Here is a 19798-nt window from a genome sequence, read left to right as displayed (position 1 = left end):
TAGTCTTTCCCTCTCTTAAAAGAGATAACTGACCACCAGTAAAAAATTCATTGCCACATTTTTCTTTGATTCCAAATGAATTTATAATCTTAATATTGATTTTTGCCTCTAGAATTGATTATTAATAATGCAAAATATTAGGGTCACATTAAGTGTGACAGAGAAAAAGGGAGAAAAAAGCATGCATAATCTCACTGTATTTCAAGCAAATTTCCAGCAATATTATGTAGACTACATTCCTTTCCAGCACTCCAATTTTAGCCATTCTTATGCAGATCGTAGTAGCATTAATCTTAAAAGACAACTTACACGTGGAACAGGAAAGGAACAGGAAATCTCTTGGCTTTTCAAAATTCAGTAGTCCTTAAAAAAGGAATGACCTACATATACCAGTGTTGATTATGCACTGGATTAATTAGACCCAGGTTCATTCTCACAAAGCCCTTCAAGCTTTGCCTGAATTTTTTCCTGCAAGTTTTGCCATTTGAGGCCTTTTGCCTGAACTACTACACTTTCAAGAAACTGGAGGACAATTGCAGAGGCATCAACATCTACCAGCATCAGCACAGGCCTGGCACTGCAGGGGCTTCACTTCATTAGTTTAGTAATAAGACATTTTCCATAAGAAAAAATAAAAATAATTAAGTTTAAAACCAGCAGAACATTACCATCTAGAGCTTCTTTTAATTCATCTTTGGTCCAAGCAACTTCTGTCATCAGGAGTCGGAGATAATACATTGCATGCTGGTGAGGCTGTTCAGCTCTGAAGTTGTTAAGTGATCTCATGTACTAAAACAAAATAATTAGGCTCAAGTTACAGAACTCTATTTCTAAACATAAAATATTAACCTTGTTCTCTCACCTTTGTGTACTATCAAAAAGATACATTTCAAATGTCTAGAACATTCTCTTGCTAGTTAGACTTGTTAAAAAATTGTGTTGAATTACTATAATAATAATAATGTTGGCTTGTAAGCCTATGGATTAATCAGTAACCATTAAAGTAGCTGATGTAAGCACAAATTCAAACTTCTCCATAAAATTAATGAGTGGAAATTAAATTATTGCAGTTAGACCTAAGTTAGATCGCCTACCCAGGAAATATTCTATGATGACTGTCCAGGGGTTGGCTAGGGGAATACTGCTAACAGAAATTGTATTTTCCTCCCAGTTGCTTCCCTGGTCTGACTGGGTTAGAAAAATGTAAGTGCATCTGGGAAACTCTGCATTCTTTGCCTGGATATGAGAGAAGAACCAGTAAGCTTCTCCAAAGAAACTCCTTTCTAACTCAGCTGCATCTCTACAAAATAAGCAAATTCTTTTTTTCACTACCAGAGGAACGGTAAAGTGCAAGCTAATAGTTTTGGCAAGCAGGTACCACCTTCAGTACAGGAGAAAAGCAACTCATTTCAGGGCACATGAGAGAAACAGCAAGCATGAAATTGCTGAGGAGGCATCCTTCCATCTGTTCTAAATAGATGTCAGGTGCTAGTACCTCCTTATCTGCTACATGTGGACACGAGGGGGAAATCTGCCATCTGCCCATTTCATTTGAATTCTTTATGTTTTGTCCTTATTTTACATACACAATAAGCCTACGTAACAAAAGTCTATAAAATGACAAAGCATGTATAATACAGAGACAAAGCTCAAGCAAACTGTCAAGACCATCAGGGAAACATGTTAAACTAGAACAAAATAAGCCAAAACCCATCATTCACAGACCTGTGCACTGGTTTTTTTTACCCTGACATTTGCCACATCCAGTTAAAGCTTTCCAGACAATTATGTATTCCAAGTACACAGAGCCTTAAATAAAGTGATATTATAATAAATCTGCCTCATGTATGATGTCCACCTGCTTAGAATTTCCTACTAAACAGTAATGAACTAAAGATAGCTCTGGTGTCTGTCCCAGCCAGTCACCCGTTCAAAAATCACCAGCAGGAGAGGATTAAAGTAAGACTATAGCAAGCATGGAGTGATGTTCCCTGCAGCCTTAGCTCTCTCATCCTACTGCAGGCTGTCTGCAAGCTTTGACAGCCAGAGTTCAGTCTGTTCTCCAACACCAGGCTAATCCTGTGTACTAATTTATGCTTCGTTTTACCTCTGTCTTGCTCTAAAGAAAGCACCTAAAGAACAATTATGTATCTTATTTAGCTTAGCAAATGAAATCACTGTTCATAAATTTAATTCAGGAGATTAAAAAAAATATATCTTTTATTCCATATATATAGATGAGTTATTAAACTTAGGAAGTTAGACTTTTAAAAGTCAGAATGCACTTAAACAGCTGGTTACTTTTATACCAAAGGATCTTAGCCCAGAAGCAGAGCTCTTCACACCTGAGAGGAAGAAATGCTGCACATCTTTTCAACACTTCCTTTCCCCCCTTTTTTATGGCTAGATCCCACTGGGGCCTTTCCAAATTTTACAGTTAATATTCCCTGCTACTCTGCCACCCGCCCTCCAAGATTTCTATTCCTGTCAAATCAAGTTGCAATTCCTTGATCAATCATAAGAAAGATCACCTTAAAGAAGATTCCAGGGCCCATGATTTTTAACTAAGAGTGTTACATAAACACTTCAGAGAGCTCATAGCCACAAGGACAAAAGAAAAATGTTACGCAGTCCCAATAAAGCAGAATTTAACTCTCTAAATTAAATCTGAAGATTGATTTAATGGAAATAAAGTCAACACATTCAATTTTAAATTACTCCCGAACATAAATTCCTCATGTAGCTTACCGCTTCCTTGATAATTTCAAATCTTTTTTCATCAATCTCAAAAGTGGCCATTTTCTCAATTATCTTCTTAAGCAAGATATGTTGCTTGTCATTATAACCTTTTACAGAAAGCTATGGAAAAAGTGCATAATTTAAATGTGGAAGATGAAAGAAAAAAATAATTACAGTCTTGTAAAATTCAACCTACAATATGCTTTCCAACACTTACTCTAAATTCAAAGCTATTCAACATTAACTTATCCTGAAATAAAATCCCTTTATTCATCCAAAGATAACTGATTACTGTAATATCGTATATTTGTCCAGGATTTATAAATGCAGAGAAGTAATGTAACTTCATAGTGATGTAAGCAAATTGTACTTAGAATACAGATTTTTTTAGGACTACATGCATTGAGTCCAGCCAGCAAACTGTACATTTGGAGTACTGAAATGGTTTTACTCTAGATTTCTTATTTCTGCAACGAAATCTAGATTCACAGCCTCTCCAATTTACATTTAACCTTGTTTCATATTTATCTTGTTGCTGAAAAATATTTTACATAAGCATAAGTAAGCAGAACTACAATAAAACGAGTACTGTCAACAGGAGCACAATTTACAACCAGGATGGTGCTGGGCTGAAACACCAAGACAGTGAGTTTACAATCATAGTGAGATATTGATCTGACCATAAACCTTTTTTTGAAAGCATATATGAAGCAAACATTTTCACTAAAAGAACAACACAGAAGTTTAGAAATTACTATATGATTGCACCAAGATACAGAAAGTCTATCTAGTGAAAGAAACCATGAGAAGGCATTTTTTTTGGGGGAAAATACTTCAAAAATTTTAACTGGAGTTGTAAAACTAAATTTTAGGACACAAACTAACATACATGTGAATTCCTGCTTTCCAGTAGGAACTTTTTTCTTCTATAGTTACTAAAACATACCTGACCATGAATTTGAAGAAAAAGCTCTGATAAATGCATTTGTGACCAAGGCTGAAACATCCTAAATTAGCCTAAGAACCCAAACTGTTCAACAGTCGCCACAGATGATTGTTTTGAGTGTGTTATCTGTCCTTGCTTAGAGTATCAATACTGTACAGTTGCACATATTGACTATAAAACTTCTCATAATATAAAAAAATATATTAGAAGTTCCCAGATATCAAAACTGAGTCAGCTGTTTTTAATATGTGGAAACAGAATATTTGCAGTAAGAGTATAAAATACATCTAGTATATAAAATAACTCTCAATTTCTAAACTGTGACTAAAAATTAAGAAAAATACAAACCAAAAAAATACACCTTTTTTCCCCCGACCCTTCTTTTTTTTAAAGGAATTAGATCTGACCATAAAAACATCAGCTACCTTTGAAAGAGAATAGATAAGCACGCTTGCAGTAAAGTAAGTAAATGCTACCAGGAAATGAGGTTTCCGTTGGATTTTTAAAAATTGCAGCAGTCTCTTTCATCAGGAAATTATGAATACAACATACAGTGTATTCTTATTAAGATGCTTTGGAAAAAACACTTCTACAGGAAATTTCAAATTACATTTTGATCTAAAATGAAGGTTAAGAAAAGGTTTTAACAGAACTTCAAGAGAGACTATTAAAATCTCCTATCAGAAATCTCACAGGGGAAGCTAAGTAAGAAATAACCATTTATCAAAATGTAAGTATTTATCGAGTGTTTTCAAAACTTTAAAAAAGATTATAAAACATGTAATTAAAAAAAAAAATAAGTAAAAGCCATAATTATCCAGCACTACATTCAAATGAACACATGCACAATCCATTTCCACAACTCACTACAGCAGTATTAGAAAATTTTAACAGGAAATAGTAGAGATTCATTCAACAGAAAAATTAGTATTTTTATATAGAAACCAGCAACAGCATATTCAAGATTACCATGCAAGGAAGTAAAAATGTGATCTAGAATGCAACAAGGGCACTGCACACATGTTACAAGACACCACAATCTGAACCAGGTCACTCAGTGCTGATTAAAATACACTGGTTTGCTTTGCCTTTAATTCACAAAATATACGCAAGGAAAAAAACATTAACCATCTCATTTAAAAATGCCAAAGTAAAATGTTTTCTCCAAGCTCAACAACCCCCAAGCTGCTTCATCTCCTCCTGCGTTTTTTTTCTTACTTACAAGTATTGCATTCATTCCTGATGCAATGCCATAGACCAAACCTGAGAGGCGTGCTGCATATGTATACTCTTTTAAATCATCCTTCAATAACCTGATAAACAGGTATGTCATGTTGCAATGGAGAGGATCAGCATAAATGTAGCGACTAACAAAAAGAAAAACAAAAGAAATGCTTTGATACCTCAAGCAGTGACAAAATAATGGATGAAGAAACATGACTGAAGAGTATGTATATGCAGCCTCATGATCAGTAGTTCTTGAACAGGAAAGTTGAAGTGTACCACTTATTTAATAGCATTAAAAGGGGGGGTGCCTTCTACCCCAGCAGTCAGAAAGTTTTTAGTAGATATCTGACAAACTGAAATAAATATTTAAGCTTGGATGAGGGTTGCTTTTTTCTTTTTCTTTTAAAGGAGGAAGAAATCTTACAACTGATTAATTTAATGAATAATACAAAAATGAAGAAGAAAATTTGCTTAATATGAATGGAAAGACTGTTGAAAACTTTGAACAAAATTCAACTTAAAAATCAAATTAAAGAAAGGATGGTTAATAACCAAGATCAAAAATAGTAACAGCCCATTAAAAAAAATATAAGTCCTTCCATCAAATCAATAGAAAAATGTTGATGAGTGGAAATAGTTTTAAGGCTCTAAGCTCTTCCTTGATCTGGGTACTTACATACATCCCATAGATGGTATTTTGGAGATCATAGTTCAAGCCAGCTAGTTCTGCTGCATATGCATACTCGTTGAGGGAGTCTTTGAGTAGTTCAAGGTACAAATAGGCCATGTTACAATGCAAGGGATCCACGTAAGCAAATGGGCTGGAAGAAAATGTTGAAAGTAAAATATGCAGTTTAAAATTATTTCTCAGTTTCTTTTGGCCTTTTATGTTTGATGTGAAATAATATTTTCTGAGTATGCTGATGGATCCCATTATGAAGTACTCCTATTTCAAAGCCAAATGTGAACATAACAAGAAGAATCACTTAGCTTGCTTTTGTTTAAGCAATGCCTAGATACATGGAAGATTGCAGAGATACTTTCTTATTTGTGCTCATAAATCAAGACATGTTATATTTACTTTGGTGCACATTCAGAATTCACAAGGAGTAAAATAAAATTAAAATATTAATAAATATTATTTAATAGACTTAAATGAAAGCCCACAAAATGAACATAAATTAATGAAGGCTTCTATGCTATCAGAAAACAAAAGTGTTTTGTATTACAAAAATTAGGATATTAGCAATTTATGGTAAGGAAAAAAAAATGCAGCACATGCTAAGTTCAGTTCAGGAAAGAAGTTCAGCATATCCATTTTGATACCACCATAATTTCTTTGTGTTATCTTTTTGATAGCAATAACTATACAAGTTCTACTTTTATGAGAAGCAACTGATCAACATCCAACACTGTTGGAAATTTCCCAAAAAGCGAAATGTGAATTGATCCATGTTTCAACTGCCCTCACGGTAAGTATCTGTGCTTTCAAGATTACCACAGTCATGACAAGTTATTTGTACTATGATTGGATATTTATTTCTAAACCTTTCAAAGTGCACATAAATTCATTATCACTTTCACAGAAATAACCAGAAGTATCAAAAATTTGCTGTCAGAATGCAGCTTACAGGTCAAACCCACGTAATTTGCATTTACTTTCCCTAAGCAACCACTAGTGGTCATATTCAGAGACATGTTATTACATATATTTATGCCTATATAGCATAGTATTACATAGTGTATACCAACATTAATGTAATAAAACAAATACCAGATCACCAAAATACACATGCTGATAACTTTAAAATACATTGCAAAGGAATTTTTAAAGAAGGTTCCTAGTAGGCTTTTCCCTTTAGACTAAGGATACATGGGAAGAGATTTATTTTTTTTTCCCATCTATTAGAGAAGCAGAGCCTGCTAAAATCTGAAATCTTAGCCTGAGATACATTTTTTTATTACCATAGAGTTATTATTTTGGGTTTGGGGTTGGACTTGTGTAACTTGAGCAAATGGGTCAGTAAAAAAAAATAGGACTCTGCTATTTGCACTTCTCCATACACGGAGAACTTCTCAAAACTGAATAATTTCAATATGCTCAATGATGCAAAACCAGTTAATATTGAATTTTTAAATTAAGACTGAATTCAAAGCAAGATGTAGGTCAAATCCTATGTTATCTTAAATCTTCCACCAAATTCATTATATTCTTTTCCATTTTGATGCTTGAATACAGACTTAATCAGCTTGAGTGATCACCGTGTCTGTATCAGCTATAACTTCCGTATAGTCATTTACGTGGCAAAGGCCAACAGGGAGTTTTGAAAATAATTGAAGACTACTAAATCATTAATCCTCGGGTGAAAAATTACAGAAGACAATTATCAGAACACTGTTCTGGTAGTCACCTTCTATTACTGGCAACTTTGTAAATAAATGCTTATGTCTAACTTGAGGAAGCAGAACAATTCTATCACTGATAGTGTATTTGAGAAAATCGTAAAGTCTAGTCTTTTCCCCTTTCAAAAAGCGCTGTAAGCGACACTAAAGTCCTGAAACTGGGTTACCTTATGAGCAACTCAAGTTGCTTGAAATATTTCTTAAATTGCAAGGTAGCAAAGATCCAGTTAAAAACAATTAGCTTTATATATTTAACATCTGTCTCTCTGAACCTTGGGAAATTTGAAGTGCAGAGTTCATAAATACCTTTAGCAAATTTTCAAATAATAGCAAATTGCTTTGTTAATTTGCCTCCTTTTAAAAGAGGAAACTTGTGGAGTTCTTAAGTAATGAATTGATACAAAAGCTGGTCATCCATTAGGCTAGATGATTACACCCGTATCAGAGGTTTTTACTGTGATGTTTCTGTAATGCAAGACTTGCATGTTCAGTTTTGGAAGAAGGCGACTCCAAGAGGCTCGTACACTCCGCTAGTTTCTACTGGTTTTGTACGTTTGAGAGAGAAACCACCCTGATCAACTTCCTTGTAGTTCACCTACACAGCAATTACTGCTACAACATCTAAGTCAGGAGTTTTCCAGTGTTTTGTGATGATCACAGCTGCAGGCAGAAGAAATCCTCCTAGTTTTTTGCATCTTACTGAAGCAGTCTGTAGTGTGAAAAAATTCTTGTAATCTGCTACAAGGCAGCAAAGACATCATATTCTCATCTGGAATTGAGGCTGAATTTTCTTATGAACACCCATGTTATTAAGATGGCTTTATTCACCAGTTCACTTGGCCACAAGAGCTATGCCTTATTTCATCATGCCTCATGAATAAACACTATACATTTCACCATTTCCTCCAATGACCATCAGCATGACCAGTCTCAAGAGAGAGATTCACCAAGAATCCTTAAGTATCAAATTAGACAAGCCTTTTCATAAATTATTTTGGAGAGGTTGTACCCAGTATCATCAAGTTCTCCTCACATCCTTCATATATAATTACCAACTTATTTTTAAGGAAAAGAGCCCTCGTCCCCAACTCTAAGAAAAAAAAAAAGCCAGCTTTCCACCTGCTTCCTAGGAGGAGAGAGGCAGACCATTCCATTGCATTAGCCAGCAAAGCTCAAGTACGTGGCTGACAAGGACTTAACAGTACATCAACAGTCCATCTGCAAGCATCTACCACAGCCCGCATAATAGCCTTCCCAGCAGTATTACTGAGTCACTTAACTAGAAGAATGCAAGACCAGAACTAACACTTCAGCACTTTATCACGCATCCTGAGGTGAGAATCACACTTGGATTATGTAGACAGTATCAATAAATTAAAAAATCAGTTGTTGGTGTCAGTTAAATAAAATCCCATAATTTTAAGCACCTAGAACTTTATACTGGCTTGCTTTATGCAAATTAAAACACAATTTTAACCTAACACATAATCAGAAGAATGGCATTTTACAGAGAACACACTGTTTTAAAATAATTGTGGTTTAGTAATTAATAAAAAATAAAACAGTTTTGAAGAGGTATATTCCAATATGTCTCAAGTAAAACTGATATTTAAGGCATATTTAAGGTATACCAAATAAATAATGGAAGAAACATTGTTTTACATACATTTTGAGACAAACTTTTCCTTTTAATACATATAGAGCACCTTAAATTGCTTGCTATTTTACTAATACATAACTTACATGAGCCTTCTGGCTATCTCTGTCTTATTGCATATAACCAAGTAAAGACAAACATTTTAAAGCCCCAATATATGCAAGCAAGTTTTTGCCACAGAAATGCTGATTCCCAACAAACAAGAAACTTTTGGAGAGCAATTTGTGCAATATTTTGAACATTGCATACCTGAAAAACTCAAAGTTGAGACAAGCTTTTGGCAAAAAAAATTTGTCATCTTGCTTGAACCACAGTTTGCTCATAGCAGTATCCTGTGACAAGAAAAGAGGTTTTGTTATGTCACCTTACTTTTAACTATAACATATTACACTATTTAAAAAATCTCTTTACCACCTCAAATCACAGTTTATTGTCGTTCATTTAAATTCATATTTTTACTGTATACGTTTGTGTGTATAACCATCCTTATTGAGACTCTGTTCTTACCATACATAACCTTACAGTCAAAATAGGAAATACTTTTCTAGAGTAGGAATGATCAAAGGCAAACATGAAGTTAGCTTCATATAATTTCCTGCTAATGCTGGCGTTAAAAGACATGATGACAGCACTACAGCATCATACATTTACATGTTTTAGACTAAGAATATAACTGTGTATTTAATGTTTTTAGTAAAAAATATTAATGCTATGTATGCTGTCTTAAAGTACCATTGGTAACAAAACACACACACACGATTTAGAAAAAATAAAATTGGTTTGGAATTACCTCATTTTTTTAGAATAATCTTACAATACCAGAAAGAATTTAGGCAACACCCCCATTGCTTTTTCTCTCACAAAAGCTGTGAAACAGATTCTTTCTGTTCCAACTCTAGTTAACTTGATCTCCCCAACATCTTTTCTTTGAATTGCTACACATAGGAGGAGAGAACTTTTAAATGTAAATTTTTTTCTCATATATTTGAGATGTTCTTTGCTTCTCAGAGATTTAGAATGGTATTTTACACCTTTTTGCATAGAACTGAGTCTTGTATCTTATAGCACACGTTCCTCTACCCAATATTCTACTCATAGTAAAAAGCACAATTACAGCATCTCTGAGACAACAGAATTTAAATTCTGTAAATTTACACAGTTTGGAATACATCTTACATCAGGGACAGAACAACGAACAGTAGAGCCTGTCTGTAGCACTGGAGACCAGATCCAATACCTAGAGATTGCTAGCTGCACTCCACAGTAACAATCTGGCCCTTGGGTCAAACCTATATCCTAACTGCCCTCCTCCTGATGGCTTTTCAGGGCAAGATGTGCCATTACAACAAAGGTAATGACATGCTTCCAGCAAAAATGGCCATCCTGTTCCTGCACTTTAGTTTCCATCCCTCCCTTTCTCCACAACACTGGTCCAGTCTCCAGTAAGCTCACTTAGACATATGAAACAGCAGAAAATTTGGGGGTTTTGTACAGCTAATCTCTGCTGATGCAGTTCTTGCACTCATGCAGACAAAACAGGTAATGTCAATTTCATCAAGTACAGAAGATTAACATTATCACTCAGAATAGCGTTTTAAAGCGATGATGCCTTAGAGCAAAGCTTTCATGAGTATCAGTTGCCTAGCTGCTACAGAGACACTGAAGGACCATCAAGTTTCTGTAGCAAACCAATTAGTGTTACTTAGAGAGAGTTGTAGTATTTGTCACTGCTGAGGTTTAGGGTTTCAATTCAGGTTGAACAAAAACATAGGCTCAAAGTCCTCCTCTGTTAATAATACTGCTTCAATTATATATCTAAAATGTCTTGTGCAGAACAAGTATGTTTTCCTGAAGGATATTTTTGCACTACAGTAGCCTTATATTAATCTAGTGTGCAAAAAGTATTCCTGAATTGAGTATTCAGGCTAAAGCACAACATGCAATTACAGAAGTCTTTTCCTATTTGTCCTCTATGCCTAGAACAGAGGTTAGCATCAGCAAAGACAACTACACTTTATTAGTAAGAAATTTTACTAAATTTTAGGTACTCAGAAAAACTGTGATTTTCTAAATATATTTAAATCATTAAATGATGCTTTGAGAAGACTAGAGAGTCATGTTTATTTACGTTTACATCCCTCTGTTTTTCCATGTAATCACAAGCTTTCTCCATTCACAGCTACAAAAGACTAGCCTTGTCTAACACTTTCCATTTACTGAACATGCTCAAAAAAATTTGAGTGGTAGTCACACTTCTACTGAATAAACACCTTTAATAATACTTCTATCAATTGTGAACTTGCCTTCAGAATGGTAAAGAAACTTCAAGCTGTTTGTAGATTAACTTTCGTAGGAACCCAAATAGTCATCATCCAACATTTAGCAAGAACTAACTTTCTACTGTCTTTCTAGCAATATCTTTAAGTTTTGTAATTTTTTTGTTTACTATTCTTTGGAATATGACATCTGTATTTTAAAAACACATAGGAATTAACAGCATGCTAACTTCCCAGAAGGATATGTCGCTCACAGAACAAATACAGATAGCTTACCTTAACAAGGGCAGGATACTGTGTTGCATCTTTTTCCAATGGCAAAATCTCAAAGTTAGTGGGAATGAACTCATTCTTCATTGGAAGCTTGAATTTCCCATTGAGGTCAGCATTTTGCCATTTCTAGATAAATCAGAGAAACAATGAGCCTAAGTCCAATTTCTGCTTAATTAATCAAGATACGCTTATTTATTTTGTGCTGTACCAAGAGATTTAAAAATGTATTCTGCTAGCTTATGTGTAAATACCAATAAGATAAATGGGAAACAAAAAAATATTTGGGAAACCAAGCTGGAGTAGGCTATCAGCAGGATAAAGTCTCCTAGGAAGAAGACAATAGATAAAAAATAATTCTGAGAAGTTTATAGTAGAGTGGAAGGTGGTTCTGTGTCTCATCTTTTCTGCTACTGTGAACTCTAAATGAAGGTATCAAACTGAATACATTAACAAAAATTCTAATCAACAACATACGTAAGGACAAGCTAAAGGAAGTGTGTTCCAGTGCAATGTCTGTTCAAAGTACACTCAACAGATCAAATATATTTCAAGGGTGTATTTTCCAGCCATCTCTTCCTCAATAACAATTTTCAATAAGAATTTGCATACCTCCTTTACTGGAGTTTTGCTTCTTAGAAGCTCATTTTATTGGCTAAATATACCCATTTTCTACGTTGCAAACAGCAATTTCAGAAACACAGTTACATACAGCAGTTGCATAAAGACTCCTTTCTTGAGAACAGATTAGTTCATTAACATTTAACAGACTTTTCAGATTTTAAAAGTTCATGCTTCCTTTTTACATAGCCACTGTATACTATGTATCTTTTATGGCAAAAATAGCAGAACATTCCTTGTACTTAACAAGGTGTAAAAACATTTAAATGTGTTTGTCCTGTGTAACAGATACTTGAAATCTAAAGACTAACTTTAGATCTTTAGTTCTAGTAATATTAGACAGACTCATTGTACAACTTTCTTGCTATGTAGAGCAGCAGATTTAAAAGTTCTCCCTTTAACTAAATGGAAAATTAGACCAAAAAATTACCACTTTCTTGCACTTGCAGATATTAGAATATATTAAAAGTTTTAACATGCCTTAATGACTTCATCAGAAATTGCTTCTTGCTTGTATTGTGTTCCATACCAGTCTTCTGTTCGATCAGTTTTTCCTTCAAAAGACTTGGAAACTATTGCAACTCTGAAAACACAGAAAGAAAGCAGTTTGGCATTAATGTGTCTGAGAAAAGACTGAGATATTACTCCGAGCAGTTTTTCTGTTCATCATTAGAATGTGCTTATTTCTGGAAAAGATCCCTGAACCATTACAGAGTAGATTCAGATATCAAGTATATGTAAACTGAACTAAACTGAACACAGTAAAGTTAACCATGACATCAGGTTATTAGCATAATTTAATTTTACTGCTTTTCTAAAGTGTTACAACTTGGAGTTACACTAAATTATTGTTGCGTGCAATTTCTATTTTTTTGACTTTGTTCCAGAAAACACAGAAAGCAGCCCTTGATATCTTCTACAAAACTAATGGTGACTATACCATTTTCATACCACCTATATCAAAACTCAGACAAAATACTGACTACAGAAATTTTATTTCAGACTTAGCATTTACATTACTGCAGTTTCACTATCCCATTCCTAATCTGATAGCAAGAAAATTTCTTCATTTTGTATCATTCTTATATTCTCATTTCAGACTGATATCTGTTTCTCACCCCCTTTTTTGTTGTTGTTTTGTTTAGTTTATTTGAGAGAAAGGGAAGAAAAGCAGAAAGGTTACTGTATTTTACAGTCAATAAAACAGAATTTTACTCAGTTAGAAACCTCAACCATGGAATAACTCAAACTGGACGGAACCCATAAGGATCAAGTTCAACTTCCTGCTTCTCGTAGGACTACCTAAACTAAGAGCATACCCTTGGGAATAATTTTGCAATGCACTGAAAAGTTTAAATATGTGAACTAATATTGTAAATACTTATGTCCTCATCTCTCATTTTTCATCTAATGTTTGCAGATAAATTATTAAATAAATGATCCAAAAAGGTTGAAGAAAATAGGAGTCTTCTATATTTAGTTCTAGATTCCCCTATTGTGAAGATTTTCAAGCTACTAATAATTTAACTTGTTCTTTGCAGCTTGAGTAGCAGAACAGTGGGGTAAATAGCTAGCATTAGATGCATTTAAATAAATGAGAAGTACATCTCAGAGTCACATGGGATTGCCAAGACCGCTTCTACAGCAATAGGTTAAAAAATTCAAGCAGGACTTGCACAACAGACTGCCTAATTTTGAGACAGTATTTTGTATTATACACACTAATGAGGAGAAATCAAATCTCACATTTCAGGAACACAGATTTCCTCTGGGTTGAGGAAGGGAGAAATTTTTACTCCCCACCTTTGAAAGAACCACAATTATCATAAACATGCACACACATGGAGAAAACAACCCCTGCTCCTCTGCAAAAGGTATGGAATATCCAAACCAGAACGACAATATTAATCTTTAAAGAATACATACTTCATCTCTTATTGCAAACAGCAACAGAAATAGGTAACACTTCTATTGTGACTTCGTATAAAATCATTTCATATCTGTTTGCATGTTAATCTATTTGATTATTTTATACAAAAGGAACAATACTAAAATATTCAGCAAAAAACTATGTGCTTTAGTCTTAGATAATATTTGTTCTTGCAACACAGCAGACGCTAGCTCAGTTAACAATGTCAGCTCTATTACATAGACTGCTGTTTACAATAAAATGAGCAATAAGAATAATCTGTGATATTTTGCATTGCAACTTGGACAGCTGGTGAGCAAAAGCTCTACCGTGTACAGACGAAGTTGCTAAGAGACCGGAAAAAACATGAAATCTATGAGAATTTCAGAGCAACCTACCAGACCCTTTTGCCCATTAAATAAAAAAATAAACCGAGAAAATTGTGATTTTCAAAATCTTAGCTCAGATACAATGCAATTACAAAATAAACACATACATTTCATATTTGTAACACATTTATCATCAAGGATGAGCATCACTGACTACACTATATATCTGTTGGCTCAGTATCTGAAATTCCAGCCTGTATCAACAGTTTTCGCATTCATATTATTTTTCATCCCTCTAAGATAGTACTAGTGCTGCACTTCAGATATCAAGAGAAGAAAAAAGTCCATGTTCTTCAGTTGCTTAATTGAATGAGTCACTACCTTCTTCAATTTCAATAAGAGCATTTACTCTACATATGATGGGGGGAGGGGAATGTATTGGAAATGATGGGAAAATTACATTTTTCATCTAGGATTGCAACACACACCAAGTCTATTATATTCAGAGAGCTGGCAAAACCCAGTGCACACTGAACAAGTAAAAATGGTACTTAAATCTTAAAAGGGTTTCTCTGATAGGGAAATTAAGCCACTGAAAGCAACAAGTAGTGGGGGGGGGGTGCGGGAGGATAAGAGAAAAACTTCTTGTTATGGTTTAGTCCAATACAAGCACATATGGATACTCGCTGCCATCTGTGAGTATGGGTATTTTTCCATACTTTTTAAAAACATCGTTTGTTAAGAAAGTAACATCTTTAAACACCTGATGTCCTGAACAAAAACAATTCATTCCGACTAAAAGTGAAAGGACTTACACTTTAATGTCTCTGAAAAATCAGCTTACAGTATCATCATAGCCAAGCACAGAAGCACAGCTATGACTTTTGAGTCTATACTGAAAAAACATGTCTTTTAGAGTGGCAGGAAAAAGTAACGTGACACTTAAGAACCTCAATTTTGGTTTGATGTTTTGGATTTCTTTTTTTAAGTTATAGTTTTAGAGAAGACAAATAGTCTGAGCATAAAGAGGACTAAGATGTAAATTTACAGTTGCTATGGCAATAGGAAGCACTAGCATGGGTTTAGTCTACACATAATAAGTAATATATTTACCATTAATCTGAATATATACTGTTCAAACTCTACGTATGCTGGCTCCTACATCGTTAAAGGCCTCCTGCAGACTTCACTAGATCTACCTTAGAATATCAGTGCTTTGCTGAATTTTGCTGTTGTAAATGCATTTAATCAGCCTTTGGTCACCCTCCAGTCTGTATTTCTATTTAAGCCTTAGGGGGACAGCTGTATTTAACCTTCAGAAAGGTTGGCTCCATCTTGAATAAAGTCTTTTTTATTTAAAATTAATCCACAATTACCACGTGTATATTTTCACCACCAGCAAGTCACTTTGTCAAATGTGAGAAGACTGATGTAACCCTACAAAATTACTTTAAATAAAAGATACATATAATTATATGCAGTTCTTTTCCTTAGTTACTAATGTTTAAAATAAGTTAGGGATAAAGGCTATGTCTTTTTAGAAGTACTTATTCCTCTCTATCTAATAAAATTCTTGCTCTTTTCTCCCCCCTCACCCCTATTTTTTTTTTTTAAACCAAGGACAAAGAGGAATGCACAACTGCAAGTACAAATGCAAGTTTATATACACTAAAATAAAAAGTATTTCTGAAACAGTTATGTTTACTACATATTTGAAAAAAAAAGCACACCATGTAACATTTGAAGGTCTTCTAAAAATTGTTACCCATATTCATGTGTTTCTGACTACAATCTATAGACTTGAATCTTCTTCCTCTACTTACATTCTCTACACTTTCCTTTCTCACACTATTAACTTTTGAACAGGTTAATTATGGCTGTTTTATGCTGACTTGTTTATCTATTGCTTGTAAGCAATTTTAAAAGCAGTTAAAAGTTCAAATTCATGTGGAAGCTTTCTTCTGAGGAGAAGTAATTACCTATTATCGTTTAATTACTAAAAACAGTGTTTAAGTTAAAGCTAAGCTTTTGTATCAAATTTCCAAGAAGTTGGGAGGTAGATCAATGTGAAAATACATGCAAAATAGAATTAATTAATACGACAGGAAAGAGAACCTGAAATTTTTCTGTAAAGTATTGTTTGTTCAAAATATGATCTCTCAAAATGTTCAAGCTTCAGTTGCAGTATCCCACACACATTACACACAGATGCACACCCACACACCAAGATATAGGCCCTTCTTTAAAGGGCATTAATTACTATGGCAACTACTGTCACTGCCATAGCCAGCTCCATTTATTTCATCACTACTTGTATACCACTAGAAACACCAGAACCCCATGACATTTGCCAATACAGCTCACAATCCAATTTTATCCTACCTTATCCAATAATTATTTTCAATATAACATATTTTCAAAATAAAGTAACATGCATTTTAAATAAACAAGAAAGATTTGTATCATACAAATATAGTGAAGATTTGTGCTCAAACTTCTAAGTAATTCACAGTAATTTTAGAAGGCTGAAATAGATAAACTCTAAAAATATATTATTACATGCCTTGCTGTCCCTCTATATCCAACACTGTCCAAAAATTTCAGTGTGGCACATACTCAGAAACAGACCCCTAAAAAAACCAAAAAAACCCCAACACTATTTTTTTTTGGTCATATACATGTCTTCCAAAACACTGACAAACTTTTTGAAAGCACAGAAGAGAGATACTTGCCCTTTTCCTTTCAACAGCCTGCCTGAGCAGTTAGAGAGCCTCAAAATTTATACTAAAACACACTCACTCTTTCAAAGAAAGCACATGCGCAGTATGGTCATATTCACATCAAAGAGATGCTCTGGAAGTCTGAGAAATTTTAGCAGCTAAAGACACAGCTATTTCTATCCACATCTTTAGACAGTCTGCTAATCTGCATGAAGTTTTAGAGCTCTCCCTTGGGAAAATAAAATTTATACAGCAGATAAAAGCCATCCTCTTAACTGATTTCCAAGACCTAGCTCCAAATAGTGAATATTGGAGCATTTCACATAAGATGTCCCCAGAATTTTGTGAGGCAGGATAATTCTACTGGTTGTTTTTTTCTCAGTAACAGTTGAGCTATTCTGAGTAAGCATCTTCCTAGACAAATATTCAATCCAAGGAAGACATCCTGCACAGAAAGGCCTGAAAGGATGTTTCTGTCTGAACAGCATGAGTTGTATGCACTTAAGAGTGCTAATTTTTAATGGAGAGCAGATATTAACACACAGAACAACAAGCTCTTTTTCAGTGACATTTACTTTGGAGCTATAAGAGGCACATAAGAATTTCTTTTTCCATTAGTTTGTCTGCTTTCTTTTAATGTCTGGATTAAAATACAAGTTATTGCAGTTTAACTTACCGAACATTTTCTGGTCTCAATTTATCCAGTACCATCTCTATTAAATCAGGCCTGAACTCTTCAAGTAAATACTCAGCAGCCAATACTTCTTCTATAGGATAATACTAAAAAACAAAGCCCAGAAACATGTAGGTGAATTACACAAAAACTAAGCAACTACTATTTTGTAAAGGAAGCAAGAGTGTATACTTCTGTCCACTAAATCTGTATTACTTTGGTAATTTCTAATTGGAAGTGCATAGAAGTTTTAAAGTCTTTTACTTAAAACTAAACAACATGGAGTAGTACTCTAACTGTGTAATAATTTTCTCTATATTAGATACTTATACATACTGCATATCACCATTCTTTTCTCATTAAATATTTAAGTCTCAATATAAAAAGCCATCCACCTTTAAATAGTTTTGAAGTAACTAAAGTAAAAGCAACATGGTAAATGCTGACCCCTGGAGGATATTTTTAAAGATAAAAGAACCCCAAGTACTCACTGCAGTGCATTTGGGAAAAATAAAATCTAACAAAGAAAAAAACCAAACAAAACACAAAAAGCACCCCAGGACATTTTTTAGGATTTCCTAAGAATTCAATTGTTTTTAACGGTAATTTAAAGTATATTTCAATTATCTAAAAGAAAAACACAAATTTACACAAATTCTAACATATTTTTTATTTAAAATCAAACTGAAAATCTCTTAAGGTACATTGCAATTCAAGAAAAAAAAACAAAAAACACAGTTAAAATTCCTCTGCAAATTACTAGTATGATTGATGGGAAAGTTCTGTTCATAAACATCTGTTTGCCAAGAGAAAAATACCAGCTGACCTAAGCACTAAGTACTTGCAGTCTGCCAGACAGGTGCATTTTTTTTTAACCAGAATTACTGTAAAAGGGCTTTCTAAATTATATCCATTATACATGTAACTATAGTGGAATGACTTCCAGAACGCAGAGTAAGTCACACAATGGTTTTTGGAAAAGAGAAGGGGCTGTGGGGGGAAGGCACAGCAGCTGAAGACCAAGGACAATTAACAAATTCTGTGTTACAAACCATTCAAATGAGAATTCTAAAGATCCACCATTTGAAAGGTCTTGTCCAAAAGATTCATCACACACCAAAGAACGCTCATTTAACTACATTCTCCATAAACAGCTAAACAGACTAGGCAATTTGAAGGTGAGATTTTAAATTATCTATTCACTTCTAATCTGAAATTACCATGGCAATACAGATTTAGTGAACAAAAATCTACCCTTCATTTCCTTTACAAACAGGCCACAGTCTACCCATCAAGTGGAACTGAACAGAAAATTAATTTGGTTACTTTGTTAATTTTGTATTGCTTGAGCAGGAGGGTTGAAAAAGATGACCTCCAAGGTCCAGTCCAACCTCAACCATTCTGTGATCCTGTGATGACTTTTCAGCAAGGTCACAGCATAATGCAACTAAAACAAAACAGACTAAAACAATATACATATAACAATCAGAATTGTTGTTTGGTGTTATGTTCTTACGAATACTAGTTGTTTCTTGTAAGTTGGAGAAAGACCTGTGGATCCGTGAGAATGAGTAAGTGTAATGTCGTAAATTACGTATTTACCAAAAGGATAATCTACTCACAGCTATTTTAGACTTTATACTTTAAATGTGTAGGAGCATTAGGAGGAATTCCAGCAAAGAAAAAAAAAAAAAAAGGCTCTGTGCACAATTAGAGTTGTGCACAATGGAGAATGACTGCAATGTATAAGAATTGCGTGAATTTCACTAGATAAAAAAAAAAGCCGACTCTTCCTTTAGAGCAAAATAAGGGAACTGAATTTTACAAATATAAAGGTCAAGCATAAGCTACATAACGATTCTTTCACTACCCATACATAATCACATTAGTCGGTCAAACATTTCTAATTTACTGTCTTGATACAAACAGTTCTCCTTACTGCAATATTTAAACATGGTTAACTGTGGAAGCATTTAGAAACACAGGGCTTGTATTTATGACAAAATAATATTTCTTTAGTATTTCCCT

At 34.0% G+C, this 19798-nt stretch overlaps 1 protein-coding gene across 1 annotated transcript in view; it reads right to left on the bottom strand.

The window, feature by feature from the left end:
- Window positions 1-19798, bottom strand: part of IDE (insulin-degrading enzyme) — a 64702-nt gene that overhangs the window by 11992 nt on the left and 32912 nt on the right. The window contains exons 12-18 of the mRNA XM_010000122.1: window positions 17774-17877; window positions 12620-12722; window positions 11525-11647; window positions 9222-9304; window positions 4908-5052; window positions 2749-2859; window positions 669-789 (exon numbers count right to left, since the gene is read on the bottom strand). Of these exons, the coding sequence (XP_009998424.1) occupies window positions 669-789; window positions 2749-2859; window positions 4908-5052; window positions 9222-9304; window positions 11525-11647; window positions 12620-12722; window positions 17774-17877 (790 nt within the window). The remainder of the gene's footprint in view (window positions 1-668; window positions 790-2748; window positions 2860-4907; window positions 5053-9221; window positions 9305-11524; window positions 11648-12619; window positions 12723-17773; window positions 17878-19798) is intronic.

The sequence above is a fragment of the Chaetura pelagica genome, unplaced genomic scaffold (genome assembly GCF_000747805.2).
Source record: "Chaetura pelagica isolate M959 unplaced genomic scaffold, ChaPel_1.0 scaffold436, whole genome shotgun sequence".
NCBI classification, from domain to species: Eukaryota; Metazoa; Chordata; class Aves; order Apodiformes; family Apodidae; genus Chaetura; species Chaetura pelagica.
This window is presented reverse-complemented; position numbering and strand designations above follow the sequence as displayed.